At 44.7% G+C, this 20666-nt stretch overlaps 1 protein-coding gene, 1 long non-coding RNA gene and 1 pseudogene across 12 annotated transcripts in view; 1 reads left to right on the plus strand and 2 right to left on the minus strand.

Annotated features, from left to right (window-relative positions):
* Positions 1-20666, plus strand: part of bcas3 (BCAS3 microtubule associated cell migration factor) — a 211359-nt gene that overhangs the window by 25104 nt on the left and 165589 nt on the right. For all 11 annotated transcript variants that reach the window (XR_015066690.1, XR_015066691.1, XR_015066692.1 and 8 more), the window contains exons 4-5: positions 1112-1187; positions 7150-7253. Coding sequence is in view for 7 of the 11 variants with exons in the window: in XM_085916434.1 (XP_085772560.1) it covers positions 1112-1187; positions 7150-7253 (180 nt within the window). In the remaining 4 variants the exon portion in view is untranslated. The remainder of the gene's footprint in view (positions 1-1111; positions 1188-7149; positions 7254-20666) is intronic.
* LOC147054796 (uncharacterized) lies at positions 7376-9981 on the minus strand. The gene is made up of 3 exons (XR_015066696.1): positions 9433-9981; positions 9261-9368; positions 7376-8801 (listed from the first exon to the last, which is right to left on the minus strand). It is a non-coding gene; the product is annotated as an uncharacterized LOC147054796 (long non-coding RNA).
* Positions 10480-11710, minus strand: LOC147054797 (general transcription factor II-I repeat domain-containing protein 2A pseudogene; annotated as a pseudogene).

The following is a 20666-nucleotide window of genomic DNA, read 5'->3' on the forward strand; positions in this document are numbered from 1 at the left end:
TTTATGGGGAGCCAGTGAAGATGACGGAGGACAGGGGTGATGTGCTGTTTGCTGGGTGAGCTGGTGAGCAGTCGGGCAGCAGAGTTTTGAACATATTGCAGTTTGTGAAGGACAGTTGAAGGGAGACCGTACAGGATGCTATTGCAGTGATCCAGTCTGGAGGTAATAAATGCATGAATTAATGTCTCTGCTGCAGGGGTGGAAAGAAAGGGACGTAGGCGTGCAATGTTTCGTAGATGGAAGAAGGATGTTTTGGTGATGTGGTTGATATGTGGTTTGAAGGAGAGTGTGGGATCCATATAAATTCCAAGATTTCTGACTAGAGGGGAGGGAGTGACAATGCAGAGTGTGAGGTTATGGTAGGTGGGGAGGCTGGATTTAGGACCGAAGATGATGAATTCCGTTTTGTTACTGTTTAGTTTGAGAAACTTTTGAGTCATCCAGTCTTTAATGTCTGTGAGGCAGCGAATGGCAGGGGAGACGGTTTTGGTGGAGATGTAGAGTTCTGTATCGTCGTCGTAACAGTGGAATTTGAGACCATGGCGGCGGACGATGTGTCCAATAGGAAGCATGTACAGTGTGACAAGAATGGGCCCCAGAGCTGAACCTTGAGGGACTCTGTGTGCAACAGGGGTGGTGTGGGATTTGTGTTGGTCAATGGTGATGAAGAGCCTTCACACAATAATAATAAAGTGAATGGAATAGAATAACAAGTGTGAAGGCCTTCGCCTTCGCACAATAAAGACTTCAGTCTTTATTATTCAGTCTGTTGTGTGATTCTTTCCTGTTGGAGGTTTCATATTTTGAAGCCAAACCACTTGCATACAACAAACCAAGGGTTTTTGTATTCTTTGAGTTCTGACAATGACCTCTTTTTATCCTCAAACAGATAAAAACATTTACTATTTGTCCTATTTGAGGTCATAAGATATATAAACTGAGTTCAAATTGTAATACAAGATCATTTTCATTCAATATTATTTTGTAATTCATAAATGATTCATGAATGATAATACTACTGCATTGGTTGGAAGATCAACAAAATAGTCAGATAATAATTTTTCACATAACTGTCATGTTTCATGTAAAACTCTGGTCTTTTCAACTGTAGGCTTACTCTGGTGGGCTGCAAACTGATGAAAAGGAGAAGGTCATTTGGGTTCGTTTTGAGAAGGCTGATATCAACGGTAAAATAATCAACTAGCTGCTTTTGCCATTGTTTAGAATTTATTTTAGTTCATATGATACTCACCCTGTAACACAAATTTATATGAAGCTGAACAATCTGCTGTGATTACCTGATTCGCGCGGTAATGCTTTTGGTCTTTAAAAAGTAAATATAACCTAACTGACTTTGTGGACCAACAGACCTCAAAGCATCAAAGGTCATCAGCAATGTCAGTTGTGCTTGACATTGCAGAAACAAAAGAATCACCCAACTTGGAGATCGTACCCGCAGCTTTGGGGGCCCCCTGCTTAGAAGCACAGAGCACTAACTTCTACGCTAACAGTCTGAGCTGTTGCCTCTTCTCATTGCTTTATGATTTCAATATACTGGTATAATCGAGGCTTGCATGATTTGGATATGTTAAACATTTTCATTACCCCCCCCTCCGTGAGTCATCACCTTATCGTAGTGGAGGGGTTTGCGTGCCCCTATGATCCCAGGAGCCATGTTGTCTGGGGCTTCATGCCCCTGGTAGGGTCACCCATGGCAAAAAGGTCCTAGGTGAGGGGCCAGACAAAGCACGGCTCAGAAGACCCCTTATGATGAATAAAATATATGGATGTCGTTTTCCCTCGCCCGGACGCGGGTCACCGGGGTCCCTCTCTGGAGCCAGGCCTGGAGGTGGGGCTCGAAGGCGAGCGCCTGGTGGCTGGGCCTTCGCTCATGGGGTCCGTCCGGTCGGGCATAGCCCGAAAAGAAAACGTGGGTCCCCCTTCCAATGGGCTCACCACCTATAGGAGGGGCCAAAGGGGTCGGGTGCATAGTGAGTTGGGCGGCGGCCAAAGGCGGGGACCTTGGCGGTCCGATCCCCGGCTGCAGAGGCTGGCTCTAGGAACATGGAATGTCACCTCTCTGGCTGGAAAGGAGCCCGAGCTGGTGTGTGAGGCAGAAAGGTTCCGACTAGACATAGTCGGACTTGCCTCCACACATAGTTTGGGCTCTGGTACAAGCCCTCTCGAGAGGGGCTGGACTCTCTTCCACTCCGGAGTTTCCCACGGTGAGAGGCGTCGAGCAGGTGTTGGCATACTTATTGCCCCCCGGCACATTGGGGTTCACCCCGGTGAGCGAGAGGGTAGCCTCCCTCCGCCTTCAGGTGGGGGGACGGGTCCTGACTGTTGTTTGTGTCTATGCACCGAACGGCAGCTCAGAGTACCCACCCTTCTTAGAGTCCCTGGAGGAAGTGCTGGAGAGCGCTCCTTCTGAGGACTCCATCGTTCTACTGGGTGACTTCAATGCTCACGTGGGCAATGACAGTGAGACCTGAAAAGGCGTGATTGGGAGGAACGCCCCCCCCCTGATCTGAACCCGAGCGGTGTTCTATTATTGGACATCTGTGCTCGACACGGATTTTCTATAATGAACACCATGTTCAAGCATAAGGGTGTCCATGTGTGCACTTGGCACCAGGACACCCTAGGCCGCAGTTCGTTGATTGACCTTGTAGTCGTGTCATCGGATTTGCACCCGCATGTTTTGGACACTCTGGTGAAGAGAGGGGCGGAGCTGTCAACTGATCACCACCTGGTGGTGGGTTGGCTCCGATGGTGGGGGAAGATGCCGGTCCGACCTGGCAGACCCAAACGCTCTGTGAGGGTCTGCTAGGAACATCTGGCAGAATCCCCTGTCAGAGCTTCAACGCCCACCTCCGTCAGAGCTTTTCCCACGTCCCGGGGGAGGCGGGGGACATTGAGTCAGAGTGGACCATGTTCCGAGCCTCCATTGTTGAGGCAGCCGACCGGAGCTGTGGCCGTAAGGTTGTTGGTGCCTGTCGTGGCGGCAATTCCCGAACCCGCTGGTGGGCACCGGCGGTAAGGGATGCCGTCAAGCTGAAGAAGGAGTCCTATCGGGCCGTTTTGGCCTGCGGGACTCCGGAGGCAGCTGACAGGTACCGGATGGCCAAGCGGAACGCGGCTTCGGCGGTTGCTGAGGCAAAAACCCGGGCGTGGGAGGAGTTTGGCGAGGCCATGGAGAATGACCTCCGGACGGCTTCGAGGAAATTCTGGTCCACCATCCGGCGTCTCAGGAGGGGGAAGCAGTGCACGGTCAACACTGTTTACAGTGGAGATGGTGTGCTGCTGACCTCGACTCGGGATGTCGTGAGTCGTGGGGGGAATACTTCGAAGACCTCCTCAATTCCACCAACACGCCTTCCTTTGTGGAAGCAGGGCCTGGGGACTCTGAGGCGGACTCTCCAATCTCGGAGGTCGAAGTCACTGAGGTAGTTAAAAAACTCCTTGGTGGCAAGGCCCCGGGGGTGGATGAGATCCGCCCGGAGTTCTTAAAGGCTCTGGATGTTGTGGGGCTGTCTTGGCTGACACGCCTCTACAGCATTGCGTGGACATCGGGGACGGTGCCTCTGGATTGGCAGACTGGGGTGGTGGTTCCCCTCTTTAAGAAGGGGGACCGGAGGGTGTGTTCCAATTACAGGGGAATCACACTCCTCAGCCTCCCTGGTAAGGTCTATTCAGGGGTGCTGGAAAGGAGGATCCGTCGGGAGGTCGAGCCTCGGATTCAGGAGGAGCAGCGTGGCTTTCGTCCTGGCCGTGGAACAGTGGACCAGCTCTACACCCTCGGCAGGATCCTCGAGGGTGCATGGGAGTTCGCCCAACCAGTCCACATGTGTTTTGTGGACTTGGAGAAGGCATTCGACCGTGTCCCTCGGGAGGTTCTCTGGAGGGTGCTTCGGGAGTACGGGGTGCCGAGTCAACTGATAAGGGCAGTTCGGTCCCTGTATCACCGATGCCAGAGTTTGGTCCGCATTTCCGGCAGTAAGTCGGATTCGTTCCCAGTGAGGGTTGGACTCCGTCAAGGCTGCCCTTTGTCACCGATTCTGTTCATAATTTTTATGGACAGAATTTCTAGGTGCAGCCGAGGAGTTGAGGGGGTCCGGTTTGGGGACCTCAGCATCGCGTCTCTGCTTTTTGCAGATGACGTGGTGCTGTTGTCTTATTCAGGCCGTGATCTCCAGCTGTCACTGGAGCGGTTCGCAGCAGAGTGTGAAGTGGTCGAGATGAGGGTCAGCACCTCCAAATCAGAGTCCATGGTCCTTGGTCGGAAAAGCGTGGAATTCCCTCTCTGGATCGGGGAAGTGGAGGAGTTCAAGTATTTTTGGGTCTTGTTCACGAGTGAGGGCAGGATGGAGCGCGAGATCGACAGGCGGATCGGCGCAGCGTCAGTAGTAATGCGGAATCTGTACCGGTCCGTCGTGGTGAAGAGAGAGCTGAGCCAAATGGCAAAGCTCCCGATTTACCGGTCCATCTACGCTCCTACCCTCACCTATGGTCACGAGCTATGGGTCGTGACCGAAAGAACGAGATCCAGGATACAAGCGGCCGAAATGAGTTTCCTCCGCAGGGTGTCCGGGCTCTCCCTTAGAGATAGGGTGAGCAGCTCGGTCATCCGGGAGAGACTCGGAGTATAGCCGCTGCTCCTCCACGTTGAGAGGAGCCAGATGAGGTGGCTCGGGCATCTCATCAGGATGCCTCCTGGGCGCCCCCCTGGGGAGGTGTTCCGGGCATGTCCCACCGGTAGGAGACCCCGGGGACGACCCAGGACGCGCTGGAGAGACTACGTCTCTCGGATGGCCTGGGAACGCCTTGGGATCCCCCGGGATGAGCTGGATGAAGTGGCTGGGGAGAGGGAGGTCTGGGAGTCCCTCCTAAAGTTCCCCGCGACCCGACCCCGGATAAGCGGAAGAAGATGGATGGATGGATTTTCATTAACCTATCCCAGCAAGTTTCCCTTCAACAAGCACATTAATCTATTATTAATCAGCTGATAAACACATCGACCGGAGTGGATAGGTGGGGTGGTCGGCACGGATGCCGTTGACCGCCCCACTTCCCCCAACACACATACACACATGCAAATGATAGTGACGGGGTGGTTTTAAAGTTCAGTATGTAAGATGAGGATTATGATCCGTTTTATTACTGATTTGAAATTGTCCCATGCTGGTGTTATATTTATGAATGAGATAGCCTACATGACATCATTCACCACTCATACCTGCCAAGTGCTGATTTATCTATCTGCGCCTCGGTCAAATCCACCAAAATTGCGTTCAACCGCCTGCATCTGGACCAGACCAGATTTTTTCACTGTCTAGAATTTGCACAAATGCAGAGAGGCTTACCAGGCACTTAAAGGCACATGCGGCTTTGTGTACACAGGCAACTTTGCATGCACCGTATTTTCCGCACCATAAGGCGCTTTGGGTTAAAAGGCGCAGACTCAATTCCGGGTGCTTTTCTGTTTTTGATCCACACATAGGACGCGTCATGCATGCCATACGGTTTAAAAACAAAACAAAAAACATCACAGGAGCAATGCAGTCAGTTCCGTTGTACTTTATTCTACTTAATCATGTACTGTATTGTCCTCTAATCGATATTAATACGCAAATCCATCAAAATCCTCATCTTCTGTATCCTAATTAAACAGTTGGGCAAGTTCGCCATTAAAAATGCCAAGTTCCCTCTCGTCATTTTCTCGTCATTGTTGCTCTTCTGCAATGATCGAAAGCTGTAATTGTGCCTCGTAAGTACGTCTCTTTGTCTATGCCATTTTAGAGGGTCCTATTGCTGTTTGCTTTGCACAAACAATAGTATTTATTTATCAAAGGCGGCAGAGGTACGTACTCTACATGTTACATACAGTCCTCTGTTTTTTTGCCTCGATCTACGTAAAACGTAATATCCTCTGATTGGTTCATCGGGTCTTCATATTACGCCTGTATATTACGGAAGCCACACACGCCTTATGATGCAGAAAATACGGTATGTTTACTTCCCTTTTTAAGACAGTTGGCTGGCCGCCTTATCAATAAATAAATAAATAAACAAACATGCACGGAGGCGCACTGGTTAGCACGTCTACCTAGATTCCACCTCTGACCCTCCCTGTGTGGAATTTGCATGTTCTCCCCGTGCCCACGTGGGTTTTCTCCGGGCACTCTGGTTTCCTCCCACATCCCCAAAACGTGCATGGTAGGCTGATTAAGCACTCCAAATTGTCCCTAGGTGTGAGTGCGAATTGTTGTTCATCTTTGTGTGCCCTGCGATTGGCTGGCAACCGGTTCAGGGTGTCCCCCGCCTACTGCCCGATGTCTGCTGGGATAGGCTCCAGAACGCCCTTGGGGACAAGCAGTATAGAAAATGGATGGATGAATAAATAAATACATTTTAAAAAATCCCATACAACACTGGCCAATAGGGGGCTGATAATTATTGTGCCTCACTATTTTAGCTTCTAATTCATTTGTGTTTTTATACAGCTCCCCATCCCAAACATCCGTCCACTTTTCTGACAGCTACACTTATAATTCTGCTCACTCAATTTTCATATTTTTTTTAGCATTGCAAGTCCTGTGAAAAGTTATTAGCACGTCACAAGCCACTACAAAGTGGGCGGCGGGCCACACACTAAATTCAACACCACATTTGCTCACATGTACACAATATGATGTTTAAAGAGCATTACATGAAGATACAAACTACTATGAAAGCTTTTAGTGCAAGCACCGAGTTGGCTAATCATGGATTTTACAGTACACCACATCCCTTTTTGTTTGTTTGTTTGTTTGTTTGTTTGTTTTGTTTGTTTTGTCCAACCTTTTCAGATACTGGTTTTAAAATGTTGACTCAGCAATAATTTGTACACAATACACAAAAACAATGCCTAAAAACTATAAAGAAAACAAATGTTCTTATTTACTTTTTAAAGGCGAAAAACCCAAAAACAAAAAACGACCAAAGCAGCTCAAGTAAACACAGCACAATATGTTCAGTGACAGAAAATGAGTGTCACAGGATAAGCCTGTTATTTATTGATCAACAGTGGAATTCAAATGAATTCCAAACAATAAAGGAATGCAACTCTGTAACGGCTTAAATTTTACTCTCACCATTCTGTTTATGCAGATTCTGCCCGCAACTTTGAATTGAAGATAAAGAGTGGCACAACTGATACCCCTCTCTGTCTAATGATTGGTTATACTAATGGAATGCAGATCTGGAGTGTGTCTGTAAGTAACATACAAGTATTGTCATTACATCAAAATTTTGACTTTGATACTATTGCCAGGAGACGCTGTTGCGTTTTGTTCAAGATGTTCGTCGTTGAGCAAAGAAAACAAAGATGTGGAGTAACAGTTGGTTCTTTATTTGCAAGATCTTGGGTTGCTTCACGGCAGTCAGTACAGAGTGCACTTCAGCAGATAAAAACAACAAGGTCAGACTCCAGATCAGAAGGTTTTATACTGTCCGCAAGCAGGTATACGGAAGGAAAGAAAAGGGAGGGGAAAAGAAGGAAAAACATATCCTCATCAGAATGTCTTATCTACTGAATGTTTTGTATCAATGTGTCATGACGTTAATGAGCTTTGCCTTATGTGTAATGGAAAAGTTACCAAGCTGTGTGTGCTGTGTCAGTGTTCTGATTGAATACATAAATGAATAAGAGTATTTAGACATTGCTGTTGCTCCCTCTTCAGTCCCCCTTATGACCTCGACAGAGGTCAACCAAAAGGCAAGGACAAACTAACAAAGTGTGTCATGAAAACGGGAATATTGGATCATCTGATAGGCGGCAGGTCCATCTAAATCTCATCTCTCAATAACAGTAATAATCAGGCGGTTACACAAAGAGCAGATGCAAGGAATACAACTGCCATAAACCATGTAAAAACGAACACAGATGATACTCATGTCGGGGTTGGGAGAATAGTGGCGGCTTTAGGCATGAGAGTATCGATGTCCATGCATGTGTCATTAGAATGTGCGGCAGAAATTTGTATCAATACGAGGGGAGGCTGCAATTTGAGCCATATCAGTGGAGAAATGATAAAGAGAGCAAGACCACAAATACCTAACATTAAGGGAGTAAATGAGGGAGGACAGGGTGGGGGTTGCAAAAGGTGATACGTGATCAAAAGCTTCAAACAATGTCAGCAATAAACTGCCGTGAGGAGGTCTTGCCTCAATTCTGTTCAACTTGAGTGTGAGTGAAAAACCTGCCGCAAGATGTTGTAATCCAGGAAAAGGCTCACACGGTCCCTTTGCCTTAGGCGACCAAAATGTTATCAATAACATCAGTCCGAGATAACACTTGCTTGTAGTAGTTCAGCCGTTGGGGGCTTGGCATGCCCACTGGTGGAGGGTAAGCACAGTTTTTACCCCCTTTGCAGCTCTGCTCCGTCCAGAAGGAACATGAAAACGTCTGCTGTGCAGTCTTTGTCTTCAGTGGCACAGGGTAGACTACCTGGCCACCAAGGGGAAGAGGATTATTCTGCCTCTTTTTCGATTGGGAGTGGGGACATGTCCATGGCGAATCTGGATCTTTGCAGGAAACCTTCACAGGCGCACACTGGGATAGGTGATACCACGTGTCTCTTTTGCCAGCCAGTCGGATAGCATGCGAGGCGTGCTCCACCACATTATAGAGTCTAGTCCACCAAGGGTCCGTACACTTTCTCCTCAGGACTTTTAGCCAGACAGTTGAGGTGAGCCAAATCTCAACCTTTGCTCCCGGGTCCACAGCAGTTTGCTCACCAAACCACAATCTGGATCAGCAACTGGAAGGGTCAAAATTGGTCCAGGAAAACCGTGACCTTTCTGCAACTCAGAAGAGGTGTGCCCAGTTTGGGCATTAACAGACATACGTATACACACATCAATGCGGGAGGGAGTGCTTGAACCCAATTAAAATTCAGTGTATCTCAGTTATCTTTGTCTCATGTCCAATTCAATTAATGCTCAAATCATTCATCATTTTACCAAAATGGTTCAACTGCCCAATTTCTTTTATAATTCATTATGCAAATAAAGCGGCCTAAATTAATTTAATAACAATTTACCCTTTTATGAAACATATTCCCTATTCCCTGTAATTGTTCTATTTATCTCCTACATTAAATGACCTTCTAAATATTTGTTGCTTATCTTGCAGCTGTATTATTCATCACCGTTTGCAGTTCTTCTTAAAAAAAACAAAATAAAAAAAATGTTAAACCTAATCATCCCTAAATTGTTACCACGCAATGTATCCATTCCAGGTCGTTGCCTCTCAGTCACTCCCTTCCTTTCGAGAACCTTCTTCTGCTCCTTCCACTGTATGTTGAATTCTTAATGCCCTGTTGAGGCTTCAAAAACAAGTACATTTGAAAAAACATTGAATCTTACAATTTACTAATTGATTCTACTTACTCATTTACACTCACTCTCCCCCCTTTGACACATTCACACAATGTGTTAAATTGTGTCATCAGGAATCAAAAGGGACCAAAGAAGTATCGTAGCTGGAATAGCTGATCCAGTCGTGTCCGGTCATAAGACGGAAACAGGCCTTCCCCATTGAACTGGCAGTACCCGGGCTTGCCCAGGGAAGCAAATGATCCTACCAGCAGACTAAATTTCGAGAGACGACGCCTGAGACCCAAGTCAAAGAATCCTAGTCACAGTCCCAAAGCCGATAGCAGACAGCTTCAAGAGCACCTCGCGGTGGGACCTGCCCTTCGAATACTACAACTAAATGTCGAAGGTGTTGTGCCACTCATCCCCAGTTCCTCTTCTGCATGCCAAATAAGGGCAAAGGCCAATCCACTTCCTCCTCAGCCTGAAACCAGCCTCACCTGTGCTGGCTGCAGTCAGCCCAGCACAGGTGTGGCTCATCTCAATCAAACAAGCTGTTCCAGATCATCTCGTCAGAGGCTGTCTACAAAACCCCCTGAGAGACGGTGCTCGACGCTTCGACGTTAAACTTCTGTGGTCAGCGCTCCCTCCACGTCAAACCAGTGTCTCCTCCCTCCTCCCTCAAATCCACCTTTGGATCACCTTTCGTGAGAAAAATAAATATTTTATTTTTGCCCTGAAACCTCAGTCTCTGTGTCTTGTCTCCTGGGTCCTCGGCACTTTTGGCTCACCACTCCAGTTGAGCGTAACAGAAGGCCTTTCTGCAGCCAAGCAAAGGTAAGGTAAGTCCTTACCTTCCAATACTCAATTGCCGTTATCTGCCTCCAAGAGACTCACATTGGCACAGAGGAAGCAGGCCGCCTCACCATCAAAGGCTTTGACCTCCTGTGCCACACCCCACATGCCAAACATGAACGGGCCACCTATGTGCGCTCTGACATAGTTGAAGCAAACCACTTGACAACAAAAAAATTCTCTGACACCATAAATATCGGTGGTTTCGAAATTGTCAATGTGTACAAGACCCCAAGTGCCAACTGGGATCTGCAGGTCCTACCCACACTACCCCACCCTGCCATCTACGTGAAATCGCCTTGAAAACTCTGCATGCAATGCTTCTAACATGGTTGAGTACTTTTGGAGGTGATCACCTGATCTTTTGGCTTCCTTAAGTGTTGGCAAGTGGGTCAGAATGTTGTCCTTCACTTTGCTTGAGAGAAGCTGCAGTTTTCTCATGAAAGCCTTCACTGCACTGTACATCTCATGCACAAAAAGGCACTTGCTCTGCATTTTGACATTTAGTTCGTTCATGAGTGCAGTCACATCCACAGCGAATCCGAGGTCTGCCAACCAGTTGTTATCTGAAAGTTCTGGGATGTCATGACCTTTCTGAATACAGAACTCCTGAATCTGGTCTCTCAGGTCCCAGACACTTTTCAAAACCTTGCCAAGGCTGAGACACCTGACAGTGCAGTGATAGCTTATGTCACCATGTTCAGCCTCAGTTTCCTCCAATAAAGCAACAAACTGTCTGTGATTTAAAGCTCTTGCTCTGATGAAATTAACTATTTTAGTGACAGCATCAACGACATGTTTCATTTTTAACACTGTCTTACACAACACTTCCTGATGTATGATACAATGCAAAAATGTTAATTTCTGATCAGGGTTAATTTCTGTCACTTTATCCTGCATTCTCTTTAAAAGTCCAACATTTTTCCCTGTCAGATTTGGACAACCATCTGTTGTCACACCTGCAAGCTTGTCCCATTTCAGTCCTAAAATGTCCATACATGCATTTACCTCTCTGAACAAGTCATTACCGGTGGTTGTCCCTTTAATTGACTGCATGGCTGCCAACGCCTCTGTGATTTGAAAGTCTGCGGTTATTCCACGTAAGAAGATGAGCAGCTGGGCAGTGTCACGTACATCGCAGCTCTCATCCAAAGCCAGAGAAAAAAAGTCAAAGTCGGCCGCTCTGTTCTTCAGCTGAAGTTCTAAGTGCCCCGCGATGTCCTCAATCCGCCTCGTTACAGTGCGTCGGGAGAGTGAAATGTTCTCAAATGCGCCTTTTTTCTCTGGGCACATCAGCGCAGCAGAGTCCAATAAACACTCCTTAATAAACTCTCCGTCGGAAAACGCCTTACTTTTTCTGGCGATTTTGTGAGAAATTACATAACTTGTCCTGACGGCTGCATCTCTGGGAGTGTGAAGTTTAGTGAAAAATCCTTGTTGGGTTTGTAGTTTTGCAAGCAATGCATCAGACTCCCTTGCACGCTCTTCATCAGACAGATTTCTGTATTTATCTTCATGCTTGGTGGTGTAGTGGTGATTCAAATTATATTCTTTAAACAGAGCAACCTGTGTACCACAGACTAAGCACACTGCTTTGCCTTTAATTTATGTAAAGAAATATTTGGAAGTCCATGTTTTGTTGAAAATACGGCATTCGTTATCAACTTTTCTTTTCTTGGGGTGTGCCGACATCTTGGGGATAACCTGGCGAACAGCATCACCTTCACTCACACACGTGTATACGCGAGTGAAGGTGCTACGTCTACGACATGCATACGTAGCGACGTAACGCTTTTCAAAATAAAATTTCAAAATAAAAGTAAAAAAAAAAAAGTTTAATTTATGGTGTTTATGATTGACCTCACGCGGGCCGGACAGGGACGTACAAAGGGCCGGATGTGGCCCGCGGGCCTTAATTTGCCCAGGCCTGCCTTAGACAGATCTGGGAGGACATCCCACAAGACACCATCCGTCGTCTCATTAGGAGACTGCCGTGACGTGGTCAAGCATGCATACAAACATGTGGGGGCTACACAAGATATTGAAAAGAGTTTTGAATTGCAGAAATTGAATTTAGGCAAAATGGACAAGCCTGCCACATCATTTTTTCACTTTGATTTTTTGGGTGTCTATATACTGAGCCCTCTGTAGGCTGAAAACGTTTATTTCCATCAAAAGATGTGGCATCCTTTTGTTCCTGAGACATTAAACTGTTCATATCAGTACAGATATCCAACTTTTTTTTTTTCACCATTGAAATCTGATGTGTTTTCAAAGTGTTCCTTTAATTTTTTTGAGCAGTGTAGTTGGCTAATAATAGCTAAGCTAAATGCAACTACTGTATGAATGAATTTAAATTAGATGTCAATTACCACCACGTACTTGTGCAATATGCATGGGTGACAGAAGTTTAAGAATGTATGATTGACAACTCAAAATTGTAAGGTTATTGTGTATGTGCGAATGGTTGTTTGTCTATGTGTGCCCTGCTTGCAACCAGTTCAGAGTGTCCTCTGTCTGCTGCCTGAAGTCAGCTGGGATAGGCTCCAGCGCGTCTGGGATGCTTGTGACGATAAGCGGTTCAGATAATGGATGGATGGAGAGGTAATTACTGCCTGTAAAGTTTTTTACATAATCCTTTGAATGAAAAGTGTACATGCAACAGTATGTTTATTGTGAAGGTGCTGGAATAGCGATCCCAGGGGGGAGTTTGTTTCCCAGAGGACATGTTTATTCGGCTACAGTGTTATACAGAGGTGTACTTATTATAAATTTGAGTGGTCAATCATACACTATTTATATTTCAATAAGATTCATCATGTCTCTGTGTGTTCTATAAGGCAGTTCTTTTGTTTAGACAAGTGAACATTTTCTAGATGTTACCTGCTGTCAGTTTCAACTATGTCTCCAATCTTCCTCAGATGCGTCATCCGACGTGCTGCTGACATGTCATTTATCAGCTGGCCGGCTTGGCAGACCTGACAAAAAAGGGCTCGTCAGAGAGTGAATCAGAATGACAAAATCAATGCGCAAATTAAAGAGGAAATGGACAGATTGAAAAACTACTACATGGGGGACAGGATATAGAGGAAGAAGTAAAAGAACACTTGAAGACCACAGTGCTAACAAAAGGTCTAAACTCCGCCATTACACCCAAAGAAATACCCAAAGAAGAATACATACTCGCCACAGAACTAGCATGTCATAAAGACCAGAGACAGAAAGCAGAACTCTGGAATACAGTCGCAGGCATCCTCAAATCATCCAAACTTCCACACAGCAACTTCACAAAGGAAAAAGAAAAGGCAGTCAACGCACTCAAACGGGACACAATCACCATCCTACCGGCAGACATAGGCAAAACCACAGTTATTACGGAAACCTACAAATAACAGATGGAGCATATGTTGAATGACGGAGACATACCAAATACTGAAAAACACCCAACAGAAGAAAAGAAAATAAGATTAAAAACCCCATATTAGAAAGCAACAAAATAACACGGGATGCATACGACCACCTCATACCCATCGCTAACGTCAGCCCCCCCGGATATATGGTACTCAAAAAATACATTAAAAAAACCCACTACGCCCAATAGTTGACAGGATCGAATCGTTCACTTTCTATTTATCCAAATCACTAGTTGAAATACTCAAAACCCTCCTCAGCACAACAGAACACCACAGCAAGAATTCAAAACAACTGGCACAAGAACTCAACAATATAACGGTACAGAGACAAAATCCTAATTTCTCATAATGTAGTTTCACTATTCACTAAAACCCCCATTGATGTCACACTACACATTGTACAAGAATGCCTCAAGGAAGACCGGACCCTCAAGAGACGCACAAACCTGACAGTCAGTGACATCAACACATTACTAAATTTCGTTGCAAAATCCACCTATTTTCATTTTAAAAACACAATATACAGATAGACAGAAGGCTTCACAATGGGATACCCCCTATCTGCAATAATAAGCAGTTTTTTCATGGAGGACCTGGTAATGAAAGCCATCCGCACAGCACCCACTCTCTGTAAACCCACACTCTGGAAAAGATACGTCGACGAAAATACAAACTGAACACACGCAAGAACTCACAAACCATCTGAACACCATGGACAACACTGGCAACATGCAATTCACACTCGAAGAGGAAATAAACCGGACCATAAATTTCCTGGTCATGAACATCCACCACAGAGACACTGCCAGCATCAAACATCATATTGTGTAAATGTGAGTAAATGCGGTGTTGAATTTAGTGTGTGGCCCGCCACCCCCTTTGTAGTGGCTTGTGATGTGTTAATAACTTTTCACAGGACTTGCAATGCTAAAAGATAGTATGAAAATTAAAAGTGTAGCTGTCAGAAAAGTGGACGGATGTTTGGAATGGGGAATATGAATAATAATACTAATAAACTTTGAGATGTATAAAAACACAAATGAATTTGCAGCTAAAATAGTGAGGCACGATTATTATCAGCCCCCTATTGTGTTGTATGGGATTTTTAAAAATGTATTTATTCATCCATCCGTCCATGTCCTATACCGCTTGTCCCCAAGGGCGTTCTGGAGCCTATCCCAGCAGTCATGGGGCAGTAGGCGGGGAACACCCTGAACCGGTTCCCAGCCGATCGCAGGCCTGCCAAACATGTTTTGGGGATGTGGAAGGAACGGGGCACGGGGAGAACATGCAAACTCCACACAGGAAAGGTCAGAGGTGGAATCAAACCGGCACCCTCCTAACTGTGAGGTGAACGTGCTGACTAGTGCGCCACTGAGCTGGCGTGATAAAATAACACCGGATCAAAAATGCAATGTCATCTACGAAATACCATGCAAGTCATGCAACAAAACATACGTACATTAGGGAAACAGGCAGTTTATTCAGCATAAGGAAAAATAAACATCAGAAAGAATGCGAAAAGGAGACAGCGGGGCAGTTTACACCGACACAAAAAGACAGAGCAGAACAGGAAAATCTCAAATCAGCCATCACAATTCACTCCAGGAGAAATAATCTCATCATGGACTGGGACAGGGGGAAAAACCATCATATCAGAATCAAACAAATACAGAGTTGGATTAAAGAGGCAGGCGGCTCGGTGTAGCACCGGGTAGCACGTCCGCCTCACAGTTAGGAGGGTGCGGGTTCGATTCCACCTCCGGCCCTTCCTGTGTGGAGTTTGCATGTTCTCCCCGTGTCCACGTGGGTTTGCTCCGGGCACTCCGGTTTCCTCCCACATCCCAAAAACATGCTCGGTAGGCCGACTGAAGACTCTAAATTATCCCTAGGTATGAGTGCGAGTGCGGATGGTTGTTCGTCTGTGTTAAGATTGATATTTACTAGGCAAGATATATGTTATTAATGTTGCAATGTTTTATCAAGCCCTGCGATTGGCTGGCAACCGGTTTAGGGTGTCCCCCGCCTACTGCCCGATGACGTCTGGGATAGGCTCCAGCACGCCCGCGACCCCCGTGGGGACAAAGCGGTTCAGAAAATGGATGGATGGATGGATGGATCAAAGAGGCCATCAATATCAGGAAGCATGCAAGCGGGACCATTAACCGGGACGAGGGGGCGCACACCCTATCACACACCTAGGATTCCCTTCTCCAAGGACCACCAAAGGTAGGGGGGCCAACTTGGGAGACATGCCGAGCCGACTTTGCCAGATCTGCCAAGCCAGCTGATAAATGACATGTCAGCAGCACATCGGATGACGCATCTGAGGAAGACTGGAAACATAGTTATTATACAGTAATTATAGATTCGGTGTCAAGATTAAGTCACTTTTTTATTATTATATTTTCAACTGTGTCGGGGTACACTCGCCTAGCTTATGCGCGGGCAGCGTGGCATCGATTCCCGCTCAGTGACGGTGTACGTGTGTCTGGTTGTTCATCTCTGTATGTGGCCTGTTACTGGCTAGCGCCAGTTCAAGGTGTTTTCAGGATAGGTATAGTGGTTCAGTAAATAGGATAGGTGGTGTTAAAAAAAAAAAATAATAATAATAGTAATACAAATTGATGGCCTTTTTTCTAGGTTTGGGTCATCAATATGTCTCAGATATAATCCTTTGCATCTCATATACGATCATTTTAATTACAATTACAAATATATAAAATCTGGTGAGGGCCAGATTTGGTTGGTTGAAAATGTATAGGAGCTGACCATTCACACAGAGATTACTCGAACCATTACCATTGTAAATTAACTTGTAAATATGTAACTATATCCTTTGCTGTCTGCAGATAAGTTGATATTGCAAATGAGAATCTGTTGTCAATTGCACTACCAGAAAAGCTAAAGATTACAATAATAATAAATTAAATACAAATGAACAATTTTATGAAAGTTTAATGAATTCTTTATTAGCTGCATTAAGTTTGTTTTACTATTATTGTTGTATTAATAAGAAGGGTGGTATTGGTGATTGTGACTGCGGTAAACAGGCCAGGTTGCATCATGTCAGATTTTTTATCCAAATCAAACAATTTTCCATTTTATCCTTTTTATTTCAACTTCATACACAAATAATTACTTCATAATCACAAAATAATCATAGTCTTTTTGTTGTTTGCGATCACTGTTACTGGCTAGCGCCAGTTCAAGGTGTTTTCAGGATAGGTATAGTGGTTCAGTAAATAGGATAGGTGGTGTTAAAGAAAAAAAAAATAATAATAATAGTAATACAAATTGATGGCCTTTTTTCTAGGTTTGGGTCATCAATATGTCTCAGATATAATCCTTTGCATCTCATATACGATCATTTTAATTACAATTACAAATATATAAAATCTGGTGAGGGCCAGATTTGGTTGGTTGAAAATGTATAGGAGCTGACCATTCACACAGAGATTACTCGAACCATTACCATTGTAAATTAACTTGTAAATATGTAACTATATCCTTTGCTGTCTGCAGATAAGTTGATATTGCAAATGAGAATCTGTTGTCAATTGCACTACCAGAAAAGCTAAAGATTACAATAATAATAAATTAAATACAAATGAACAATTTTATGAAAGTTTAATGAATTCTTTATTAGCTGCATTAAGTTTGTTTTACTATTATTGTTGTATTAATAAGAAGGGTGGTATTGGTGATTGTGACTGCGGTAAACAGGCCAGGTTGCATCATGTCAGATTTTTTATCCAAATCAAACAATTTTCCATTTTATCCTTTTTATTTCAACTTCATACACAAATAATTACTTCATAATCACAAAATAATCATAGTCTTTTTGTTGTTTGCGATCACTGTGAGTGGGCGGCGCGGACGTGTAGTAGTGTGTAGAGTTAGTACTAGTCACCAGTAGTCCGTGTATTTTTTTGCCTTTCCCTGTGCAGCGTCACTTGCAGCGTCTCTGATTTTAGCGTCGCCTTAGTCCTTGCTGTGTGGAGATTTGAATGAGGAAGTGTCTGTGTCACTGATTATCTTGCAAACAGACACTTGTGTGCGTGTGAACTGGGAAGGGACGGAGGAGACACGCTCGCAACCGATCATGAGCGCTGGCTCATGTGCGCGTTCCCGTTAGGACGAGTTTCATTTCTGTGGCTCGCTCTAGGGAGCGCAGCTCCCTGGCGACAATGCCAGCGGGCCACTCATTATTGATTTTATGACACAATGCTTCGGGCCGGACTTTGAACATGCCTGCTTTAAACACTTGTATAACTACTACCTTTACTCACCTTCGTTCGAATATTTTTAAATTCCAAACTATGCAAAAGTCTTGCCTAACTTCACATGCATAGTGTTAGTCACTTTAAAGAAAAACTCTGACCCTTTGTCTTGAAAACAGAATTGTCATTTTTTTTACAGCATATCTCCATTTATTGTTATGGTACAGCAGAAGACGATTGTTCTGCCTTCCAAAATTTACACACCCTAATGAAGAAAACATGAACTGGGTCAAGATCCTTAGAATTTCATATAAAATTTAAGTTGCCCATGTTTAGATTGCGCCACGGTGCCATGGTCTCTAGCTCTAAGTGGTTTGTGAAGTATTTATAGTAGTGGGTGAACGAGCAACACCTTTTTTAATGGCGTTGCAGAGTACAGACATACACTTGTTCACACTTTTGTGCACTCAGATATGAGGATTCTAACTTGTATGGCTGCTGACAGAGGTGATAGTAGATTACTCTTGCTTTACAACAAAGACCTGTCAACTGCCAGAAGATAAGAGGTGTTTGTGACAAATTGTCTGTATAGGTGTTAATATAAGAAGAGAAAACAGTTACGCTAACCCGCTAACCCCACTTTTTCCAAAGGTGTTATCATTTCAGACTCTTACATTTGCATTCCTCAAATTATGTTTTATATTGTGTCAGAGAGTTTTGTCCTAAACCCTAACATGAAAGAACATGTTATTTGGAGTACTGTTGGATTTTTGCGCACAATTTGGGAAGCGCGCTATCCGCGCCTCATGGCAAAAGACATAGGCAATCACCTGTTATCCAATTTACTCTCCGCATGCTCGTTTTATTTCTTCAGTTTTAGGAAAAGGCTAAGACACCGAAATGTTTTTTAGACTTTCACAGGTTGGTTGAGTTCAATCACAATTCTTGTTAAGAAAGCTCTGTTTTCAGGAAAGTACAATACAGCGCTGGGCCTTTCATGCGACCATGCTCAAGAGCAGAAAGTCTCCATTCAGAAAAGGCAAGGTTCTTTGGTCATCTTATATCCAGTTGCACGTGCCAGTGTGGGGCGAGTTTGATGGGTGATGAGTCAGGGGATGTGGCAAGTTCGCAGGAGCGTTTGATTCCATGGGAGTGGGTGCTGGTTCGGTGAGAGCTGGTTCCGTGGGGTTGGGTTTTATAGGTGATTCGGTGTGTGTGGGTGTGTTGTTTTCCATCCCGTCTTTCGTCCTTGGCGATCACCTTTGGCCGGGTTCTTGGTTGTTTTCCTCCTGCCGCTCTTCCTCTGGCACCTCTACCGGTTTTATCTCCAAGTGTCCTTCCTGTAAACCATTCTTGCACATTCATCCACTTCGCCTACTGTCACACACCGCCCATTCATCATTCTTTCAATTGTGTCATTTTGTACGGGATTACGTGAGCTTTTGGCTGTGACATCATCGATTTATTAATGTTCCCTGACTATGCAAAGTTTGTACTCACCACTTATCATGTTTTTGTTTGTTTGTTCTTTTGATACTCCATGTACTTGTTTCCGTCATCATATTCTTAGTTTAATCATGTTTCCTACCATATCTTTTCTTTGTTAGGCAAAATATTTCCCTCTGTCCAAAACGTTCAGTAGTAATCGAAAAACTGCCGTCTAGCACTAGTCAAAACATAAGATATAATCAAGTACAGTGGAGCCTCAGTTTTCGAACACAATCCATTCCAGAAGGCTGTTCGAGAAGTGAATCGTTCGAACTACGAATCATGTTTTCCTATTACAAATAATGAACTGCAGCGGACTGCCGAACGTGCAACCGTAGCGCGTCGCCTACCGCGGAACTGCACCGCGCTGGTTGCATTATTGTGACAGAGCGGCCGCTGAAATTTAGAAAATATTTTTAAAGTCCTGATGTACTTTCCAAAATTTAAGTGGACCTCAGTGCGCAGGAAGTTTAATTTTGTCCGATCGCACAACTGCAGCGCACCACCGAACGCGCAACCGTAGCGCGTCACCGACCGCGCAACTGCACAGCGCTAGTCGCATTATTGTGACAGAGGGACTTTCCAAAATTTAAGTGGACCTCAGTGCGCAGGGAGCTTAATTCACTGTCGCATTGCTTTAGGAGCATCTTTGTGTTTTAGGATGGTTTTACTGCTCCCGCTTGCTTCATTTGGAGGCATGATTACAGTTGATGCAATCCTCAGAGTAACGAGAATGTAATAACGAACCGAGTCAGTTGGCATGCGGGTCCTCTCGGCTCATCTCGCGAGGTTCGACAACCGAATTTTGTCCGAAATCCGAAGCAAAAAATCTCGAATATTTTGTTCTAATACCGAATTGTTCGAGAACTGGGACGTTCAAAAACCGAGGCTCCACTGTACTGAACATTTTTAGACGACTTAGGCAGTGTCCGTGATTTAGAAAATCATCAGGCATGCATTAAACAGGTCCTTAAAGGTCATTAAGCTATTCAGGCAATATATCAAAAAACATTTGTTATTTCAAAGTGCTTAGAAATACATATCAGATCATAAAGTTATAAAAACCTTTGTCATTACCACCTATCAAAAATGTCTAGTTATGTCTCCTTTATTGATTTGGTGTGTAGGTATAATTATATGCTTAAAATGTTTATTTTATTGATTTAATATGTGAATATACTTGTCTGCTTATGTACTTTATTCAATGAGGTTTGAGCATATCTGTTTTTGTAGCTAGGCAGGACTTTTTGTATTTCGAAAACCGAGGCTCCACTGTACTGAACATTTTTAGACGACTTAGGCAGTGTTCGTGATTTAGAAAATCATCAGG

The sequence above is a fragment of the Syngnathus leptorhynchus genome, chromosome 7 (genome assembly GCF_054491065.1).
Source record: "Syngnathus leptorhynchus isolate UIUO chromosome 7, UIUO_Slep, whole genome shotgun sequence".
In the NCBI taxonomy this organism is placed as follows: domain Eukaryota; kingdom Metazoa; phylum Chordata; class Actinopteri; order Syngnathiformes; family Syngnathidae; genus Syngnathus; species Syngnathus leptorhynchus.